Here is an 18,165-nt window from a genome sequence, read left to right on the forward strand (position 1 = left end):
TCAAGCATTTGAGAAGTGATTATATTCATGGAGCCTGCTATTCTGGTATTTCTAGAGTTGCATTTTCAACTTGTTCTGCTGTGCCTTCCACGGTACTTGCTGTTGCACTTGCCACGTGTGTGCATACAATCGGTGGCTGGGCTTTCACAACGATTTCCGTTACCTTTCTTGTATTTCTTTGCTTGCATGTATCTCTGAAGGACCATAATGCTGATTCGTATTTGTGGGTCGCAGGACATGCGTGAAGACCACTCACTGCTTATGCATGTGAGCAGAGGAACTCCATCATTACACATCAAACACTTCGCTCTTTACGTCTCTTCCGGGTGATGTTGGCATAAGTTGAGTTGTTCTTTGGTGCTGGGCATACTACATCTGATGGTACATCGCACACTACCCAGCACCCTAAGTTGGGTTTCAGGGCTATTCATAATTATTATATTGTGTTGTCCCTATTTGGACCACGAGTCATTATATTGATGCAACAAGAAACGGAGGCATGTCGTGAGTGATGATAGAAGCCATTATTATTACTATTATTGTAAGTCTGTTGGCATTGCCATGACCAAGCAAGCTTGGCTAGCCAGACAAAAAAAAAACTAGAAACAAGCGAGGTCAATGAGGTGAACACATGCGCATGCAACTGCAGAATAGGTAAAACAGAAATATAATTGCCGGTATATCCAGACAGTCCAAAAAGCACAAGGGGTTAATAATAAATTTGAATAATAATATAATAATAATATAGCAATCATTACAGCTGACAAAGCGGCATGATGTAATTTACTCGAAAGGTACGACGGACTCACAACAGTTGCACAGAGCACAGCAGACGGTGACAACCTTGTCAATGAATGCACATGATGTAGCTTTATCGTCATGCATGAGGAAAGCAATGGGCAAAGTGCCAGAGAGGATCGTGTATTTCTGGCGAAGCATTCCAATCACTCGCTCCACATGGATACGGACGCGTGACACTTGTCGAGCACTGTCCAATTTCAGCCTGGAGAGTTGCTTCTTCCCCTTCGTAAATGGGGGCATCACCAACTCTGCGCAGAACATGCCAACGCTGTCTCCAACAGTGAAACCACGGTCAGCCAGCACCTGGTCACCCGGATTTAGGTGACTAAGCAGACCGCAGTGCTCTGTGATGAACTTGTCTGAGGCTCTCCCGCCCCATGCATGCGAAATAAATGTAATGACACCTTGTGGCGCTACGCCAATCAAAAACTTTGCAGTGTTATGGCTTTTATAGTGAGAGTATGTTTGAGCTCTTGCCATCAGATCAGAAGTTCGTTCACAAAAAACTTCAAAGCAGTCAATAATGACAGCACAGCCCGGGAAATGCTTACGAAATTCAAGTGGCAGAGTTTTGCGTAGTTCATCCCTTTCCGGCCATTTGACAAGTGGTCCCAGCATCACATGCATCACCCGGATCCAGCGCTGGAAAATCCGGCACACGGTCGACTGGTGAATGCCGAATCTGTACGCCAAGTCTTGGTCCCGACAATTCAGCCGAAGCTTCATGAGAACAATCAAGAACTGCTGGAAGAGAGAGAGCGTGTGGCGGTGGTGCTGTGGAACTCTCTTCCTCACGTGTTCAAATATGCCCATCATGGTCCCAAAAGACTGCAAACCAGTGTAGAAGAGCACCTTCGCGTTGTCTTTCTCAAACGACTCGATTGACAAGGTGTCACCTTGTCCTGGAGCGTGTGGCATCCGTTCGCTTTCCAGGACCAAACAGTTGTTTGTCTCCTCCAGCCGCGTCAAGTGCTCCATATCCATGTCAGTCTGCGATGAGACACTGGAGACTGCTACAGGATCAGACTCTACCTCTGCACCATAGGCACCAGGCAAATCTGCCATTGCCTCTGTGAAGTCATTCCCGGAGGCGTCCACTTTCACTGGTGTCTGCGTCTTGCTCTCCTCGAACGTCAGCTTCCGCTTCGCTCGGCGTTCATATGCCACCAAATCCCTCTCCGCTTTACGCTTTACAGGAGTCCTGACATGTTCAAAAAGTTTCGGAACGTAAGCGGGAGATAGTGGATCGTTGCTCTTCTCTGCGCCTACGAAATGGTCTGAACAGATCCTGCTACTGTCAGTTGGCTTCCAATTCTCTCGTCTCATAGCCGCAACCCATAGTTTGCGCCGCTCGTCCGCTACAGGAAACTTGTAAAACTTCACAGCCGTTCCAGGATCTGCACGATTGCTACATCCGACGGCTGCACAACTCTTCGGCATGTTGAAGGCTAAAAACTTCAGCAAGCGAGACACCAGCGGAAATCAAAATAAAAGTGAGGAACGATATGTCGACAACCAACAACAAATTTTACTTTTCCTCTCAAAGACTAGTAAAAAATAGTTCAAGCAGAAACGACTTCATTTTGCCACCCCCGCCACTCGCAGCCGCCTTGGCGCTCCTCGTGACGTCATTCGCATAACCTCTATACTCTTTCTGACTGTTTATCATAATTATACAATCATGTGTCATGTACATGTACATGTACATGTAGTAGTAGTGGTAGTAGAATTTATTATTTTACTAGGGAATGTAGACCTCTACTACGGCTCTAGATGTTGTCCAAGCAGCACAGTATGAGCGTGGGAGTCACAGTAAGTCACTAAGTGTTCATAAACAGTAGTATTAATACATGTACAGATACATTGCAGCATCAGTCACTGTACAATAACATAGGGTCCAGCGGACTCTGCCGGCAGAAAAATTGGCAGAATTTCATTACTTTTTATGGTAAGTTTCATGCCTGTTTGGTATGTGGATAAAGAAATGGAGCAGAATTCGAGGAATTGCCCGCCATAAGGTTTGTTCTGCCAATTTTACTGCTTTTCGAGCAGAATCTGCCGGTCCCTAAAATTGTAGCATCAGTCAATGTAGAATCAGTCAATGCATTACATTGCATACCCATACTCTGTAGTAATAATACAGATGATGGACCGAGCAAATTAGGTACATTATGTCATTACTTTTCTCATAACGTGTTCCTTTCTGTCATACTACTGAGGGTGTACGGCATTCCTATTCTATGGCAGTGCCCGCTTCATTGAAATTGCCGTATTTGAGTAGGGTTGCAATTTGTTCATCACATTCTTCCTTTCATGCAATTATTTTCACTACTTGAATTGTGTTCTACTCCTCCATGAAGTGCACATTGTGTTTTGTTTGCCCGTGAAAAGAGGCTGTTGTATTGACCGAGCAGTGAAGCACATGGACGTGTCCGGAATACATGTTTGTACATCGTCAGACAGCACTTCAGTAACTCCCTCTAAATCATAATTATCACAATCACCACCTCCGTTGCATACATGTACATGTACATGTAGCTCGCTGGGCATCCCACTGCTTTGTAACTTGCTAATCCCTTCCCCCTTTTGTGTACGTGTGTTTTCATTTTCTTTTCTCTCTTCTTCCGTGGTTGGTCTCACCCTCTCCTCGATTCAATTGGCTGTCTTGACATGCTTTGAGGTGCAAAAATAATAAACAAGTACAACTTAATAAATCAACATGTACATTATACATGTACATTTACATGTACATTTACATGTACATGTACATTTACATGTACATGTACAGTAGTTATCAGATCAAGACTGTACACGGCAGTGCCTTTGGTAAAGATGGGCCCTTCCTTCATCCAGCCACAGTGCATGTGTCATGACCGGGGAGTGGGCCAGACATCCTATCAGGATTCTACGATTCCAGGTTCTTTACGGAAATATACCAGGAGTCCAGATACCCATTCCTCACCCTCACCACACAAGAAGACCAAAGCTTCACTCTAGGACCGAGTAATTCCAAGCAACAGAGAAGCAAGAACAACAACAACAACCACCCATCGACGCAAAGCATCGACCTATATACTGCTATAATTATAGTAGCGTGCAAGCTGAAGGAGCGAAGCGAGCGAGCAGCAAGCCAGCAAAGCATGAATAGTGATAGGTTTCCCAACGCTATTCATAGACGAGACACATCGACGCCACGGCAAACACTTGACAAAGATACATGTAGGAGCAGACGGAATACAATACAGATAGAAACACACGGACACGACATATCCCCCGCCTACGAACATGTTACGTCCTCGTAACAGAAGAAAAGTAACGGCACTGAAAAAGAAAGCAAAATAATAAAACTCTTGAAAACTTGAAAGGAAGGAACCAACCTCTTCCGACCCAAGAACCAAAGAAAACATAATGCGCCAGTCTTGCACAGACTCTCAGCCACAGCAGTGTTAGTAAAATAGGTTATGCCGTTACAACTACGTTCGAACAAGCTATTGGTCAGCCTGCAGGGATTGCTTCTGTGTTACTATCATTATGAACTATTATAATAAGACAAATCAAGACTAGACGGGTGACAAGACCAGAAACGTGTCCAGGAACTGGTAACTGACCCGAACTAACTAGTTACTTCACTTGAAATCCGCGGCTCCCGTTTGCATGTTGCCTTCATCTTGACTTCCTCGATGTACCTCCTCTCCAGCTCTGGCTACGTCCAGCAGTTTATCGTCATGCTCCGGGACGGGCGCGTTGGTGATGGTGCAGGTGACCAACCGCGGTCGCCAGGGTGCAGTTTATCGTCGTACCCAGGACGGGCTGCGGTGTGGTGGCGATGGCTATTGGCAGCGCTCCCTCTCGCTGCCGAGGGTTCGGAATGTTAGTGGCACTGGACATCCTGGCGTGGTCGCCAAATGTCATGACCGGGGAGTGGGCCAGACATCCTATCAGGATTCTACGATTCCAGGTTCTTTACGGAAATATACCAGGAGTCCAGATACCCATTCCTCACCCTCACCACACAAGAAGACCAAAGCTTCACTCTAGGACCGAGTAATTCCAAGCAACAGAGAAGCAAGAACAACAACAACAACCACCCATCGACGCAAAGCATCGACCTATATACTGCTATAATTATAGTAGCGTGCAAGCTGAAGGAGCGAAGCGAGCGAGCAGCAAGCCAGCAAAGCATGAATAGTGATAGGTTTCCCAACGCTATTCATAGACGAGACACATCGACGCCACGGCAAACACTTGACAAAGATACATGTTACGTAGGAGCAGACGGAATACAATACAGATAGAAACACACGGACACGACACATGCCCTAATACCTAGCATTTGACATACATGTACATGTACATGTACATGTACAGTACGGTGGAATCATTGTAGTGTGGAGCACACACTCACTGTGGCAGATCAGAAGACAAGGCAGATTTATTTCAGAGTCGAGAGAAGCAGAAACCGTGAATAGGGAAAGCAAGCCGGCCTGCATGCATTTCGAAACAAGCAACTAATTTACTAAAATTTTGAAAGGATTGGGAGAGCTTCTGATTCTAAAATTAATTCTAATTTACTAAAGCTGACATTTCCACAGCAACAGCACTCAGAGTACGTGTACTGTTGCAATTATTTTAATTAATATCCAAACAGGCGTTTTGGAGAAAGGATTGTAACAATGCGATAAATAGAGCAATTAGTGACGAGATAATACCATGAGACAATCATGAAATGAAAATGATGTATATGTATTATCCTTGTCGGTGGCTGAGCGTTCCCGGGAGATACAATCATGTACCTGTAGGGCAATACTAACCTAAAAGGTCTTGTTGGCTAACGCTGAATGATGGAAATGGGCAAGAAGAGCTGATGCCACCGCCGTGCCGACACTCACCCAAGCAAAAATGAAGCTGATGGAGTAGCGAGAGTCCGGAAGATCACTCAAGCTGGTTTCGTCGATGAAGCCCAGGAATGACAATGCTCCAACGAACATGAACAGTGCTAAGGGAGAAAGAGAAATACAGATTAAAGCCAGAAAGGGAGGTTAATGTTTTTGTCGAAGTACAGTATTAGATAACCACACCATTCACTGATAGTATGGCTCAGCTCTCTGCTCACATTTACATGTGCATGTACATGTACAAATTAATGTACATGAAAATGTACATGAAAATGTACATGAAAATGTACATGAAAATGTACATTTACTTGACAAGTACGCACATTACTGTTGTCTTCAAATATGATTGCCTATGGCCATGAAACTATTACATGTACAATGTAGAGGGGACGGCTCGATACTGGGACGTTTTGACAGCCAAATTTGTATAGACCCAAACCGATCATCAGCGTTGATTTTTCACTCGAAATATGTTTGTGGAAGGAAACTGGCATGTTGAAGTTTGCTCTGGGGCCAGAGTCAATCGAACTGAGCCACTCCTTCGTGTTGACCCATTGCCTCCAAGTTGCCCAATTTTTCGCTTCAAAAAAGTTCAAATCAGAGGTGGCTCCAAACCGGACACGTTTTAGAGTGCACGTCAAATTCACTCTGGGTCTGAAATTAGGTAATTGCTATCGCTCCACGACGGCCAGTACAGAGTAACAATAAGCCTTGTGTGTGCTTCCATTAGTTTTGATTGGTATGCGGTGCTTTATTGGCGAGAGGCGAGCCGCTGTTTACCTGCGACAAGAAGTTGATTCTTCGAAAGTCGTAAAACTCAAGTCGCAGTGCGAAGCAACACGTCAAAAACTCACCTGCTTGATATGGCGCTTCTGGTCATCGCAGAGCCATGAAATTTTGGCTCGGAGTATAACACATCGTAGTCTCACTGTGACATATGTTTTCTAATCAAAATACCAAGAGAGAAAGTGAATATTGAGTCCGTTCCGGTTTGCAACCGGTGTCCTATTTGAAACCGTCCCCTCTACATGTAGTTACTACTTACAACGAATGATGCGTGATGCTCTGGGTCTTGTGTAACGTAGCTCTATTCGAATGAATATTGAGCACTCTCTCATTTGCATGTACATGTAAATGCACGTTCTGCGACATTTTCTATCATGTACATGTACATGTGCATGTACATGTACATGTACATGTATAATGTATATGTACATGTATGTACATGTACATGTACATTGTATAGCCAAGAACTAACTGTTGCTTAAGTACCGGTACATTGAAGAATGCCACACCCAACTGGCAACGACGAAATAAAAGGATCACTAGCAACCATTATCCTGTTAGACGGTACTGGTACTACATTGTACATGTATCTGGCTCCATTCCTAGGACCAGCAACTACAGTGGCCTCTCAAGAGACCTTACAAACGTGGTCTCCGTGTACAGGTGGTCTCATTATCCAGGGTCAATTGACTGGAAATACATGTACATGTAGCATCCCTTGGCCCTAGTTGTAGCGGTCCTCTACGACAGGTGGTCGTCTTATCAGAGTGGTCGCATTGGCAGGTTTCACTGTACGTATACAATACTCAGTACATTGTTGACCATAGCACTGCACTTACCGGACAGGGCCAACAGTACCCGGGGTATTCCCAGCAGCATATCCGGTTTGACAAGGCCTAGCTCCATGACGAAGATCAGGACTGCAGCAGTACAGGAGAAGATTGTGGCCAGCACCGAAAAGGCCTGCGCACTTCGCAGCGATCCTGTAGAGGGAAAATCCGATCGGACGAGTGACGTCAGAGACAGAGAATTATTCTGCATGCAGTAAGTTTGAACGTTTTGAAAGATATAGTTTCCAGGATCAAAAGCTGGGTATGTGAAGATAGTAAAAAACAAAACAAAACCTATATAAAGTAATAATAATAAAGGAAAAAGGAAAAGAAAAGGGGTGCTAGTATACTATTACTAAATCTATCACGCAAGAACTGTCGCACAAGGATTCATTTGTGCATGGCGGCGGGCTCTTTGCTGGGCTGATCTGATCCTCCGCATTATGTAACCATGGTCCATCAGAGCACAACAGTGATAATGATTATGTCTAGCAGAGCAGACCACTGATTAGGTGGATACTGATCAGGGAGTACTTGCACACATCATACAGCTGTACATGCACATGGAATGGGTTTTGCGTTAAAGCTCATCTGGTTATTTGACCAAGTCATGACCGTTTCCAGAATACTGTTGAACGTATCGATCGCCTGTGGTACATTGCGCCTAGACAGCGGCTTACCCGGTGGTGACCACGTTTCTATCAAAATATATATTCAGTGTGGATGGCTGTGCATGGTATTGAATTTTTCCTTTCATTCGACCGTAGTGGGTTGATAATGTTCCGAATCACACAATACATAATGTTTGACATTATACCTAGACAGCTGGCTAAGTACGCCGTGGTGAACACGTTTCGATTGATATTATTCAGTTTGGATGGCTGTGCATGGCATTGAATTGTTCCCTTCACATTAATTTTTTAAACGAGTGTCCTTTCCAGGGTTACCGTACTCGCGCGATTAGTGTCCATGGGGCACTATTTTTTCAATGTCCATCACAGATGGGGTATTATTCAAGAGAGGGAACTATTCAAGAGAGGGCACTATTCAAGAGAGGGCTTTATCTTTTCACTGGCTCTTAGAGACTGGTGCACTATTCCAGAGAGGGCTCTAATCGCGCGAACACGGTATTAAGATTGCTTCTTCTGCAGTACAGACTACAGTACATTGCATTACCATTGACGTCAATGCCTGGCCTATCCTTCAGTAGACTAACACAGCGCCTCACATCCCTTGTTACGCAAAGTCGCCAGATGCCGATCTCTGCGCGTGCCGACTCCACTTCATACCACTCAGGTTTGGCTGTGCAGGCAGGAATACAGAACACAGTATGGAACGCTGATAATGCTTACCCTCGTCGGCAGAGAGAAAGTGTTCCTTGTGTCCGAGGTACATTGTACTTCTTATCCCCACATGCCTCAGTATGGACCACTGCACGAAGTGATGCGAATAACTACCCCCTCCCCCCCCCCCCCCCCCTCCCGACCTGCGTGAAACAAATAGCAAGCATGCGTTTAAATCAATGGCGTCTAGCCTCATTCTATCATCCATATGCTCCTGTGAGTAGCTCACACTGCACCCCATCATAACCCCATCCCTCTGCAATGTGTTGGCTTCCTCACTGGCTAGACTAATTTTATATGATTCTGGACTGATTTGAATCACAATTATCTTCCTTATTGGCCATGGGCCATCGTGGAAATAAAGAATAACAATAAAGAATAATAACCTCATCAATGCCACGGCCAACACCTGATTCTGGCAGAAAGTATTGACATACTGCTACCTACATCCGGGTTCGACATTGACGAACTTTGCTGGGTGATGCAGAGCTGACTTGCTCTCTCCCAATTACACTGCAGTCATCCAGCTCCTTTTCTTCCGCGGACTTGATGAGGGCACTTTTGACGAACCGTTGTCACTGATAACTGTCCGAAGAAAAGGAGGTGGATGATTGCAGTGGAATTGTGAAGGAGCTGGCAGACTTTTTCCGTTCCTGACTCTATTTATCTGTATGAGAGTCTAGCTTTAAGGGGAAAGTGACATTGCGTAACCTGTATGAAGCTGCAGCAAACCTCACCCCTAGTTACGTAGGCATGTTTTTATTTGAATTCGCAGCACCAAACGGGCGGTGTTGCCCAATTACGCGGAAGCGAATGGAAACAATTTCTACTCTAGTTTAACGGCAAGTAAAATGTGATATTGCGTAACCTATAGGGATGTTTCCGTTCGGACGTACATTGTAAGTTGCCTGGCAAGAGCGTGATTTTGAAACAGCTCTCGGTAACTGTCCGTTGCTCTTCACTTACCATTCGACGCCATCATGAGCCAGATCGTCACCAGCACCAAGACATTGAGGCCATGTCGTATCAGCAGAGGGTGCACCATACTCATAGGTTCGCAGGGACGGCCGAGATCTTTGTTGGAACTTGGAAGTCACTGAATCTTCTCCGAATGCGAGCCGTACATCTGAATCTGGGCGATGCTAATGATTGTGATGAAGATCTAATGGTACTCTGGATTCCTTTATCCACTCGGTGCCTGGAAACCTGAAGTAACTTGTGAATGAAACTGCGACATTACCGGACTGAGAACTGTAGCTCTTCAGGAAGGCCGCTTTATACATGCTCGACGCGTTAGGCTGTGGCATAAGTCCACCAGCGCTGCAGCGTGTTGGTGTTTCCTATCGGCACACGGTGCATGGTATGTCATACATGTACATTTATGTACGCCTGTGCCTCAACTTCTCAAGTGAGGCGCCTCCACTGCTTCTTTAATTCTTGCATCAGGAATTCCCCACTCCCTCCCCAGTCACATAAATAATTCCATACGGTTGCCTGATAAAATGAAGTTGCCTGATGATCGTAGTAATACGTGAAACTCAGAGTTGTAACTAAGCTTCCAATCTCTCTCTTGTGTACAAGGCTCTGCCCTACATGGGTACTATTGAGCACTCTTCGGACAGTGAAGCACACCACTTGACTACGTAACTTCCATACGTGCATTGCACTTGAATTGGGAACCTACAGTATGCAGTATTATGTACAATGGTCATGGATGCACAAGAAGGCACACTTGTTTGCAGTCGTTTCGCGCAGCAGGAAAACTAAATTTAATACTGTCCACTCATCCCACGCAAGTAAGTTGTAATTTCAAGTACTTCATGTACATAATATACATTCATTTCAAGTACATGCCTACCTCCCCAGCCAGGCCCAGCCCTGGTCCTGAACATGTACATGTACATGTATGGGTATGCAGTGCTACGGCCATGGCAGATGTACTGCATTTTGCCAGATGTAAAGTATTCGCGGTACACCCTTTAGACCACTCTTGATTGGGTACATCCTGGGTACAGTAGTACAGTCTTTGCTCAGTACTCATCGTTAAACGGCCTCTGGGGAATCCTTGAAATACATTGTATCAAGAGTACATGAAAACATGTGAAACATGTACTCTTGATTGTACATACATAGCGTGTGAGCTGAGTAATATGGGTAGTGACGCTTCAAGTCAACTACAGTGAAACCTGTCTAAGACGACCGCTCAAGGGACCTTCAAAACGTGGTCTCTGTTACCAGGTGGTCTTCTTATCCAGGGTCATTTGACTGGAAATAGCATCCCTTGATCCTGGTTTCAGTGGTCTTCTTGGACAGGTGGTCGCCTTATCCAAATGGTCGCCTTGACATGTTTTACTTTATTATACATTGTACAGTAACACCTGTCAAAGCGACCACTCGGATAAGGCGACCACCTGTCCCAGACGACCACTGCAGCCTGGACCAAGGGATGCTATTTCCAGTCAAATGACCCTGGATAAGGAGACCACCTGGTTACAGAGACCACACTTTGAAGGTACCTTGAGCGGTCGTCTTACACAGGTTTCACTGTACATGTACATGACTGTATGTCTACAGGCCCTGAGTGAGGGAGTCCGACTCGCTCTGCTATCTTCTCATCAGTGAGCCTGTCCTGCGGCCACTGTGGCGAGCGGGATACACCGAGGATAAGACGGCTGCACGCGCGAGCACACACGCAAACACATACACACACACACACAAACACGCACACACACATACTTTCTGTACGTACACGCACATAAACCCACACGTTCCACACGTTCACACTACTGTCCCTGCCACTTCACACTGTGACCTGTGTACAGCATATACCATGTACATAGTCATTGTACAACATCACACACCGATCAGCGACGCCACCTTCCTATTTTTGCGCCGAGCATTGGCACCAGATGCCCGCAATAAGCCAACACTCACTTCCTGCAGTGAATAAGACCACGTTATACTCCAAAATATCTTTAGTCAGTCTCCTCGCTGTTGCGCTGTTGCAAGCATGACCCTCTGAGTTGAGGATTTGTTTGTCTGTTTGTTTGCTTCGCTGGTCTTACGCTTATACAGAAGCTCTGTACATCGCCCATAGATGATAGAGCTCTCTGACTAGTAGTAGTCAGGGTTCTTCTGAGTACATCAATTATTTAAAGTCCATCGGATTTATAATGTGCTTAGGACTCCAGCTGGTCGCCGCGCGCTTCTTGCGCATGCTGCACTAGTGACCATGGTGACTCGTTGCAGATTTTGTTGCACGCACTGGACCACCTCCTGACTCATACGCACACCACCCATGGAGGAATCTACGAACAACTGGCTATAGCTGTTTCTACCGTCCTTGCAAGGTCTCATCAGCGGAGCTCAGAGTGATTGGGGAAAAAACGATTGCAACGAAGTCCAAAGGACAACGTCAAGGATCTAACTGTGTGGACATCCATGAGGTGATTATTGTTTGTGTTTAAAAACCCAAGGAACACGGTCATAGAGTAGAAACTGCTGTAGTACCAGGGGCGTCGGAACCGGTGCGGCAGGTGCGGCCAAAGCCGCACCAATAATTTTGGAAGTTTTTTTTTTTTTTTTTTCATTTTCAACCTTGTTGATGGCATGTCGACACTTGTACAGGTACCATGTTTTACATCGACAATGCGGTGTGTCATCAGCATGCATATTCTTATTTCTCATATTATTCTGTAGCATTAAAATAATGGCCTTTTAGGCCCAATTTTAAAAAAAAATCCCGGGGGAGGACCCCCGGACCCCCCTCTCACACTTTCGCCGCACCAATGTTGAACTGCTTCCGACGCCCCTGAGTACTTGACAAGTGCAATCATACATGTATGGTTAATTAACGCAATGCGCAGCCCTTGACATGCGAACATTGGGTCGCGGAATGGCACAAAGCGCTCACTTGCGTGACGCGACTGGATTTCATCGAGCAGCACTGTACATGAATCCATACATCCTGTACACACACCTTGTACACACTCTCTCTAACGGTCTCTAGGCTACACTGCAATTGATATACATTAGATCAAATTTTCGGGCAAGGCCCATCATCAGCATTGTACATGCATAATCTATAGTAGTCCATCAGCCAGTGGTGCCAAAGTGAGTCCCCTGTTGCACTTACAAATCGAACACCTGGAACTGACATCAATCGACAGCAAAAGCATCACTGAATCCGACCTGCCTACTTTCCCTGGCGAAACTCTTGCACTCCTTTTGCAGTGCGCCTTGGAAGTTCGACAAATTTCTTCTTCTTCATCAGCCATTACGAGGTTTTCAATCCGTTTTATCAGGACATCCAATGCGTCTTCAGTGAAAAACGTGGAGTTTTGTCAACGTTTGGTGTGGTTTTCCGTGGCGATCGACCTAAAATCGCGAAATAAATCGCCGTCGATTTGAGCAGAGGTGAGTTGGCTTGGAGCACGTACAGATTCAAAAAATATGTGTACATGCGCACCGGGAAGAAGATGAAGATGCTCTCCATTTTCAAATAACTAATTCAAAAAACTACATGACTATTGTACTGCAATTGTTGTAGTTACTTGTTTGCAACTACAATGGTATCAAGTAGATAATCAAGCGAGGTACAGAGGGATTGATGGCTGATCAAAGCCCAAGGGACCAGCCCGAGGGCTTTGATCAGTCATCAAGCCCGACTGTACCTCGCTTGAATATGCTTCAGACGATCCCCAACAATTTTTTGATTTTGAATTCAATCGCTTTATTCTTTGGGTGATCTCGAGTGTGGTAGATAGTACTTCGAAGTAGTACAACTGTAACTGTACTACTACCTGGTTGCAACAAGCTCAAAGCAGCCTTGCCTTTATTTCAACTGTTTGCTGTCAGGATCCAGAGCCATGGCGTTTGCTAGTTGGTCGTAATGGAGAAGAGAACTGCAGGGCATTCACTCGATGTACAACATGCATCGCCGCAGATTCCTTACTTTTAGCTCTCCACGTTCCTTATTTTTCCAGGGATCAGGACCTTCCCGGGGTGATTCCACTCAGGGTGGAAGCGTAGATCACTTTTGCCAAACAGTGAAAACTACGCTTCAAACCTGCTTGACATGACTCGGGGTGCATACTTCGGAAACCCGAAGGTGGATGATGTTCAATACTAGCTCATTGTAATCTTCCTGAAGGTATGTATTCGGATGCTCAATTAAATAGAACAGTGAAAGAGATATGTAATGGAACAACACTCTACAAGTAGGCGAACAACAATTTTATTGTAATTTGAATCCAGGCACACGTGTAATACGGAAACTGCAATGGTTTACACTGCAAATCTTCTCGATTTGCAAGGTTTTTCCCGTAATTCACAAAATCTGAAAGTTCATTCCTGAAACGCGCATGGCACTGATTGGAGATTGGGTTTAGGTCACAACAATGGCTGTCGATGAAGTGCCAAAAATGGTCACTTTGTCGGCTTCCCCCTGCAGAGCGTGCAAGTCGTTTACTCTTTTTATTTGCGGATTCGGTGTACAGGGTACCTAAACTCCCCATTGAGGCCAAAATCAAGTATTCGATTTCTAAGTGCAACAGGGTGCTTGAATTTGACGACTTCTGAGTTCTTGGCTGATGGACTATAGGGGTGAAACGGTTCGGGTAAGGAACCGGTTTTGGAACCGCCAGCTGAAAATAATCGGGTACGAGGTGATTTGTAAAAATTTTACATGGCATATTATTTTACAAATCGAGTAAAATATCATTGTTGAGGGCGATTGCGTTCTTCCCCTGAAGTGTTCTTGTTAGTTCGACAGACAAGTCAGTTGCCATTGTATTGTAGTTTGTAAGCATCAGCAGCGTTTGGCGGAATTGTTTTCTTCCACGGCCTTGTGAGACATCAGTCATGGATCGAAATTCATGAATTTGTGGTCAATGAGGTAAAATATCCCTCAATGGATGCTTGAAGGACGTCCAAGAGCCAGCGAGCATATTCTACGGCAGGTGGAAACCCTAGGCTGGTCACCGATGCCAGTATTGAGTCTGTCACACCATCAAAGTAGCAGGGCTGAAGAAGAGATTAGCCAAAAAGGTGAAGGTCAGAAACTGCAATTTTGACAAAAGGTGTCTTTCACTCACTTATCATGAAAGGTGATTCAAATCCAAGTCCGAAGCTGCTGATGCTTATGGCATACAGGTAAATAATTAGCCGTTCAGTAGACCTGCGTATGGAACTCAGCTTGCTACCTCAGAAGTGCTGGTAGAGATTCACGATGGCAAACGGTGCAAATGCAGGAAATGCAGCATGAATGTATGTTGGGTGTTGACGGCAGAGCACCCATTGAGGGTGGTCTGCAGTCTTCTTCCAACACAGAAGTATATGAATCAAGTGAAGGAGTCACTGCACTTGTCTTGGAGAGTATGGAAGCCCCGACATTGTCAGTATGTGCCGGTTAAATGCACTGTGGCCCAGATGCACGAAGGCACCCTGTCGTGGGACTGCTGGCGCGCATCATGGATGGTATCTTTGCTTATTATGGTTATTTCACGCATGAGGATGCACTGCAAGTTGAAAGAAATGAAGCAGCAAGATAAGGTCTGCGTGCTCATGCTCCACAATGCCGGCAGGCGCTCAAAGATACCCTATCGTTTTGAACCGCAATTGACGACGTGCAGAAACCAATACGTTGGGCAACCTGCAAAACCAGTCTGCTTTCTCTGCATGTGATTTGCTTCAGATGTATCTTGATTTCCCATTGCAAGCTTATTGACACATTTAGGTCATTTTTGTTGATGTTAGACCCTATTTTACTGACTTGTAAAATTTTGTACACACTTTTTCCGGGTGAAAAAATGCATGCAAAGCAACCCCACACTGTGTCTCTCATGTTTGTGGTGTTCGATCAAGAAGTCCATAGGTGGATAGAGGACATACATAGTGACAGAATGAGACCATGCACACTTCAAAACTCGCCAGGGCAACGGAATGATAGCCTTTTTTACTTTTATGTAAAATTATTACAAATCACCTCGTACCCGTTCCGTCAAATTTCGAACCGAAACTCGAAAAATCTCGTTCTCGTACAAATACACGTACACGTCAAGTCTACTCGAGCCTTGTCAAGGTTTAAATGTCTTTTTTTTTTTACCTTACAATCACCGCTCTTCCAAAGGGTTCTCCTGGTCATCTTCTTCGCACGTACACATGGTACATGGACTCTCCGATGTCTCGTTCTTGCTCGTAAAAATGTTTTCTAAAAAATAATTGTCACGAACGCATTTTGTCGGTCTGGAGAAAAGAGTGCATGGAGCCGATACCCGAACCGTGGAAAGCTATGCTGGCGTTCGGGTACCCGAACATGAAAAACATGGAACCGTTTCACCCCTACGTCAGCAAAGGTATCCGGTACGTTTATCCCAACATGCGGTGCCAAGAGACTTCCACCTACTCTGCTCTCGATTATGTTATCCTCCCTCCAGAGTTCAGTGCTGACTGCACACATGCACAGATAAAACGTGGGGTTGGCCCATGATCATTTCAGAATAAAGGGAAACTCCCAAGTACCTCTTCTGATAGGGAAACACGCGTGCTTACAGTAAGGTCACTGTCCAGAGCACGATCGATTTGATCCATACACTGAACTGAAGTGTGTAATGTAATGCGATGCACAGTAAAACTCCGCAGATGCGCAAATCAACTACTCTAGAGTCCCCAAAATTGCCATTTCAACAAAAAAAAAAAAGCCCCAACACAATACTGCACTGACTGGCATCAAAATAATCTTTTCTGCATGGAGGAAGTATGTACGGTACATGTAAGTTGTGAGTTACGGGCAATTCCTAGTTACGGCAGTGCTCGGTTCCAACCAGGGAGTAGTACAATACCCGGTATTGTACTACTCCCTGGTTCCAACCTGCCCGGATTATGGGAATTTGACTGTACTGGATACTACGAAGTTGAAGTACGAACACACTCCCCCTGGCCCTGTGCATATGGGTACGTCCCAGTATATCTGAGTTGTTGTGTGCCCGTTTGCTGCAGTTACATGATTGTATAAGGCACTGCCGCTTCACCACGCAGAAAGCTTGTACATCACGAGTACATAACCCCAAGAGTGTGCAAGTCTAGCTATGGCCCTATGGGGTCTCTTCGATGGCAGAACTTCATATCACCAACCCTCTGGGGGTCACATTGCACTGGTACATGGTTGCCAGTGTAACCTTTTGAATCGTGTCACGTGATGTGAAGTTCTGCCCTCACAGCATTGCATAGAGGTAGAGGTTTCGCAGGGAGTTGCACACTATTAGGGACCGGCGGATTCTGCTCGAAAAGGTGGCAGACAGATTCTGCTCGAAAAGCAGTGAAATTGGGAGAACCATACAAACCTTATGGCGGGCAATTCCTCGAATTCTGCTCCATTTCTTTATCCACTTACCAAACATGCATGAAACTTACCAGAAAAAGTACCGAATTCTGCCAATTTTTCTGCCAGCAGAATCCGCCGGACCCTACACACTATTGGGGTTAGGTATGTACTCCTGAGTGTATCCACAGCCTCTAGCTAGGGTGATGAAATTCTAGCTTACAAAATAGGACTTATTCCTGCAGAAGGTAATAGGGAGGTTTCGCTCTACGGAATTACGTATGAAAATAACGTAGGAACTGCACGTAGTTTTCATACGTAAAAATGAGCGCCGCTGGGTTTCGCTCTACGTGATTTCTCCACGACTGCTAAACAGGCATGGTTGCTTTGGAGACGCGTTGGCTGCATGCGCCCACCGCATGCTCCACGAACCGAAACCGCGCTTCCATTTTATTTTGCATGTGGTGTACGGTGTATGTACCTTGTGTTTCGCGCGGCTTGCCAGCGTTACCATGGATAAATCCGGAAATGCGAAAAATATTTCAAAAAATCCTACGGAGGACCCAACGTAGGAAAGAGCTTTCCTACGGAAATCCGTAGAGAGATTCACGTATGAAAGTTGCCCTCGCTCCCCGGCGCGTACGACATACGGATTTTCATACGTAATTACGTAGAGCGAAACCTCCCTAAGATCAGGACTAGGCTTCTATCAAACCAGGTAATTCTGTGGTATAGACATGTACACGCATGTCAACACTGAACTGATCAGGCCGCTCTCATGACACTGTACCTTGAAACCCAGGCTTGTACTCAACGCAGATTTATAATTATATACAGTGCTGGCAACTGAAATCCGACCCCCTGAGCGGTGCGCTCACATCGCAAAGACCCAACACGGGATGGTAAAACTACGAAACAGAGACCGCTGGAATGTGAACCCATCGCTCATGGGGTCGGATTTCAGTTGCCAGCACGGTATGATGACAGGATTGAACACAATAGACTACTACTGTCACGGTACAGTGTGGGAATGAGAAGAGTTATGTCCATTCACAACGCAACTATCGGATTTTTGTTCTAAGCATTTGCAAACTTTCATTTCTGTCATTTACATATCGTTCTACCCTGTCTGATCAAGGCACTCACACGTGGTCTCTCGGCTGCAAACTTCACTCTCATCCAGCAATTGG

General features: G+C 45.4%; 2 protein-coding genes across 2 annotated transcripts; both read right to left on the minus strand.

The window, feature by feature from the left end:
• Positions 1-783: 783 nt before the first annotated feature.
• LOC135829178 (uncharacterized) lies at positions 784-2,241 on the minus strand. The gene has a single exon (XM_065341582.1). It carries the CDS (start codon positions 2,239-2,241, stop codon positions 784-786), a length of 1,458 nt encoding a protein of 485 aa, XP_065197654.1.
• A 2,381-nt stretch (positions 2,242-4,622) lies between these two features.
• On the minus strand, positions 4,623-9,927 carry LOC135830142 (uncharacterized). Its single transcript, XM_065342535.1, has 4 exons — positions 9,622-9,927; positions 8,489-8,614; positions 7,322-7,465; positions 4,623-5,797 (listed from the first exon to the last, which is right to left on the minus strand). Exons 1-4 carry the CDS (start codon positions 9,704-9,706, stop codon positions 5,613-5,615), a joined length of 540 nt encoding a protein of 179 aa, XP_065198607.1. The 5' UTR covers positions 9,707-9,927; the 3' UTR covers positions 4,623-5,612.
• Positions 9,928-18,165: the final 8,238 nt, after the last annotated feature.

This window comes from Sycon ciliatum, chromosome 13, assembly GCF_964019385.1.
Source record: "Sycon ciliatum chromosome 13, ocSycCili1.1, whole genome shotgun sequence".
Lineage (NCBI taxonomy): Eukaryota > Metazoa > Porifera > Calcarea > Leucosolenida > Sycettidae > Sycon > Sycon ciliatum.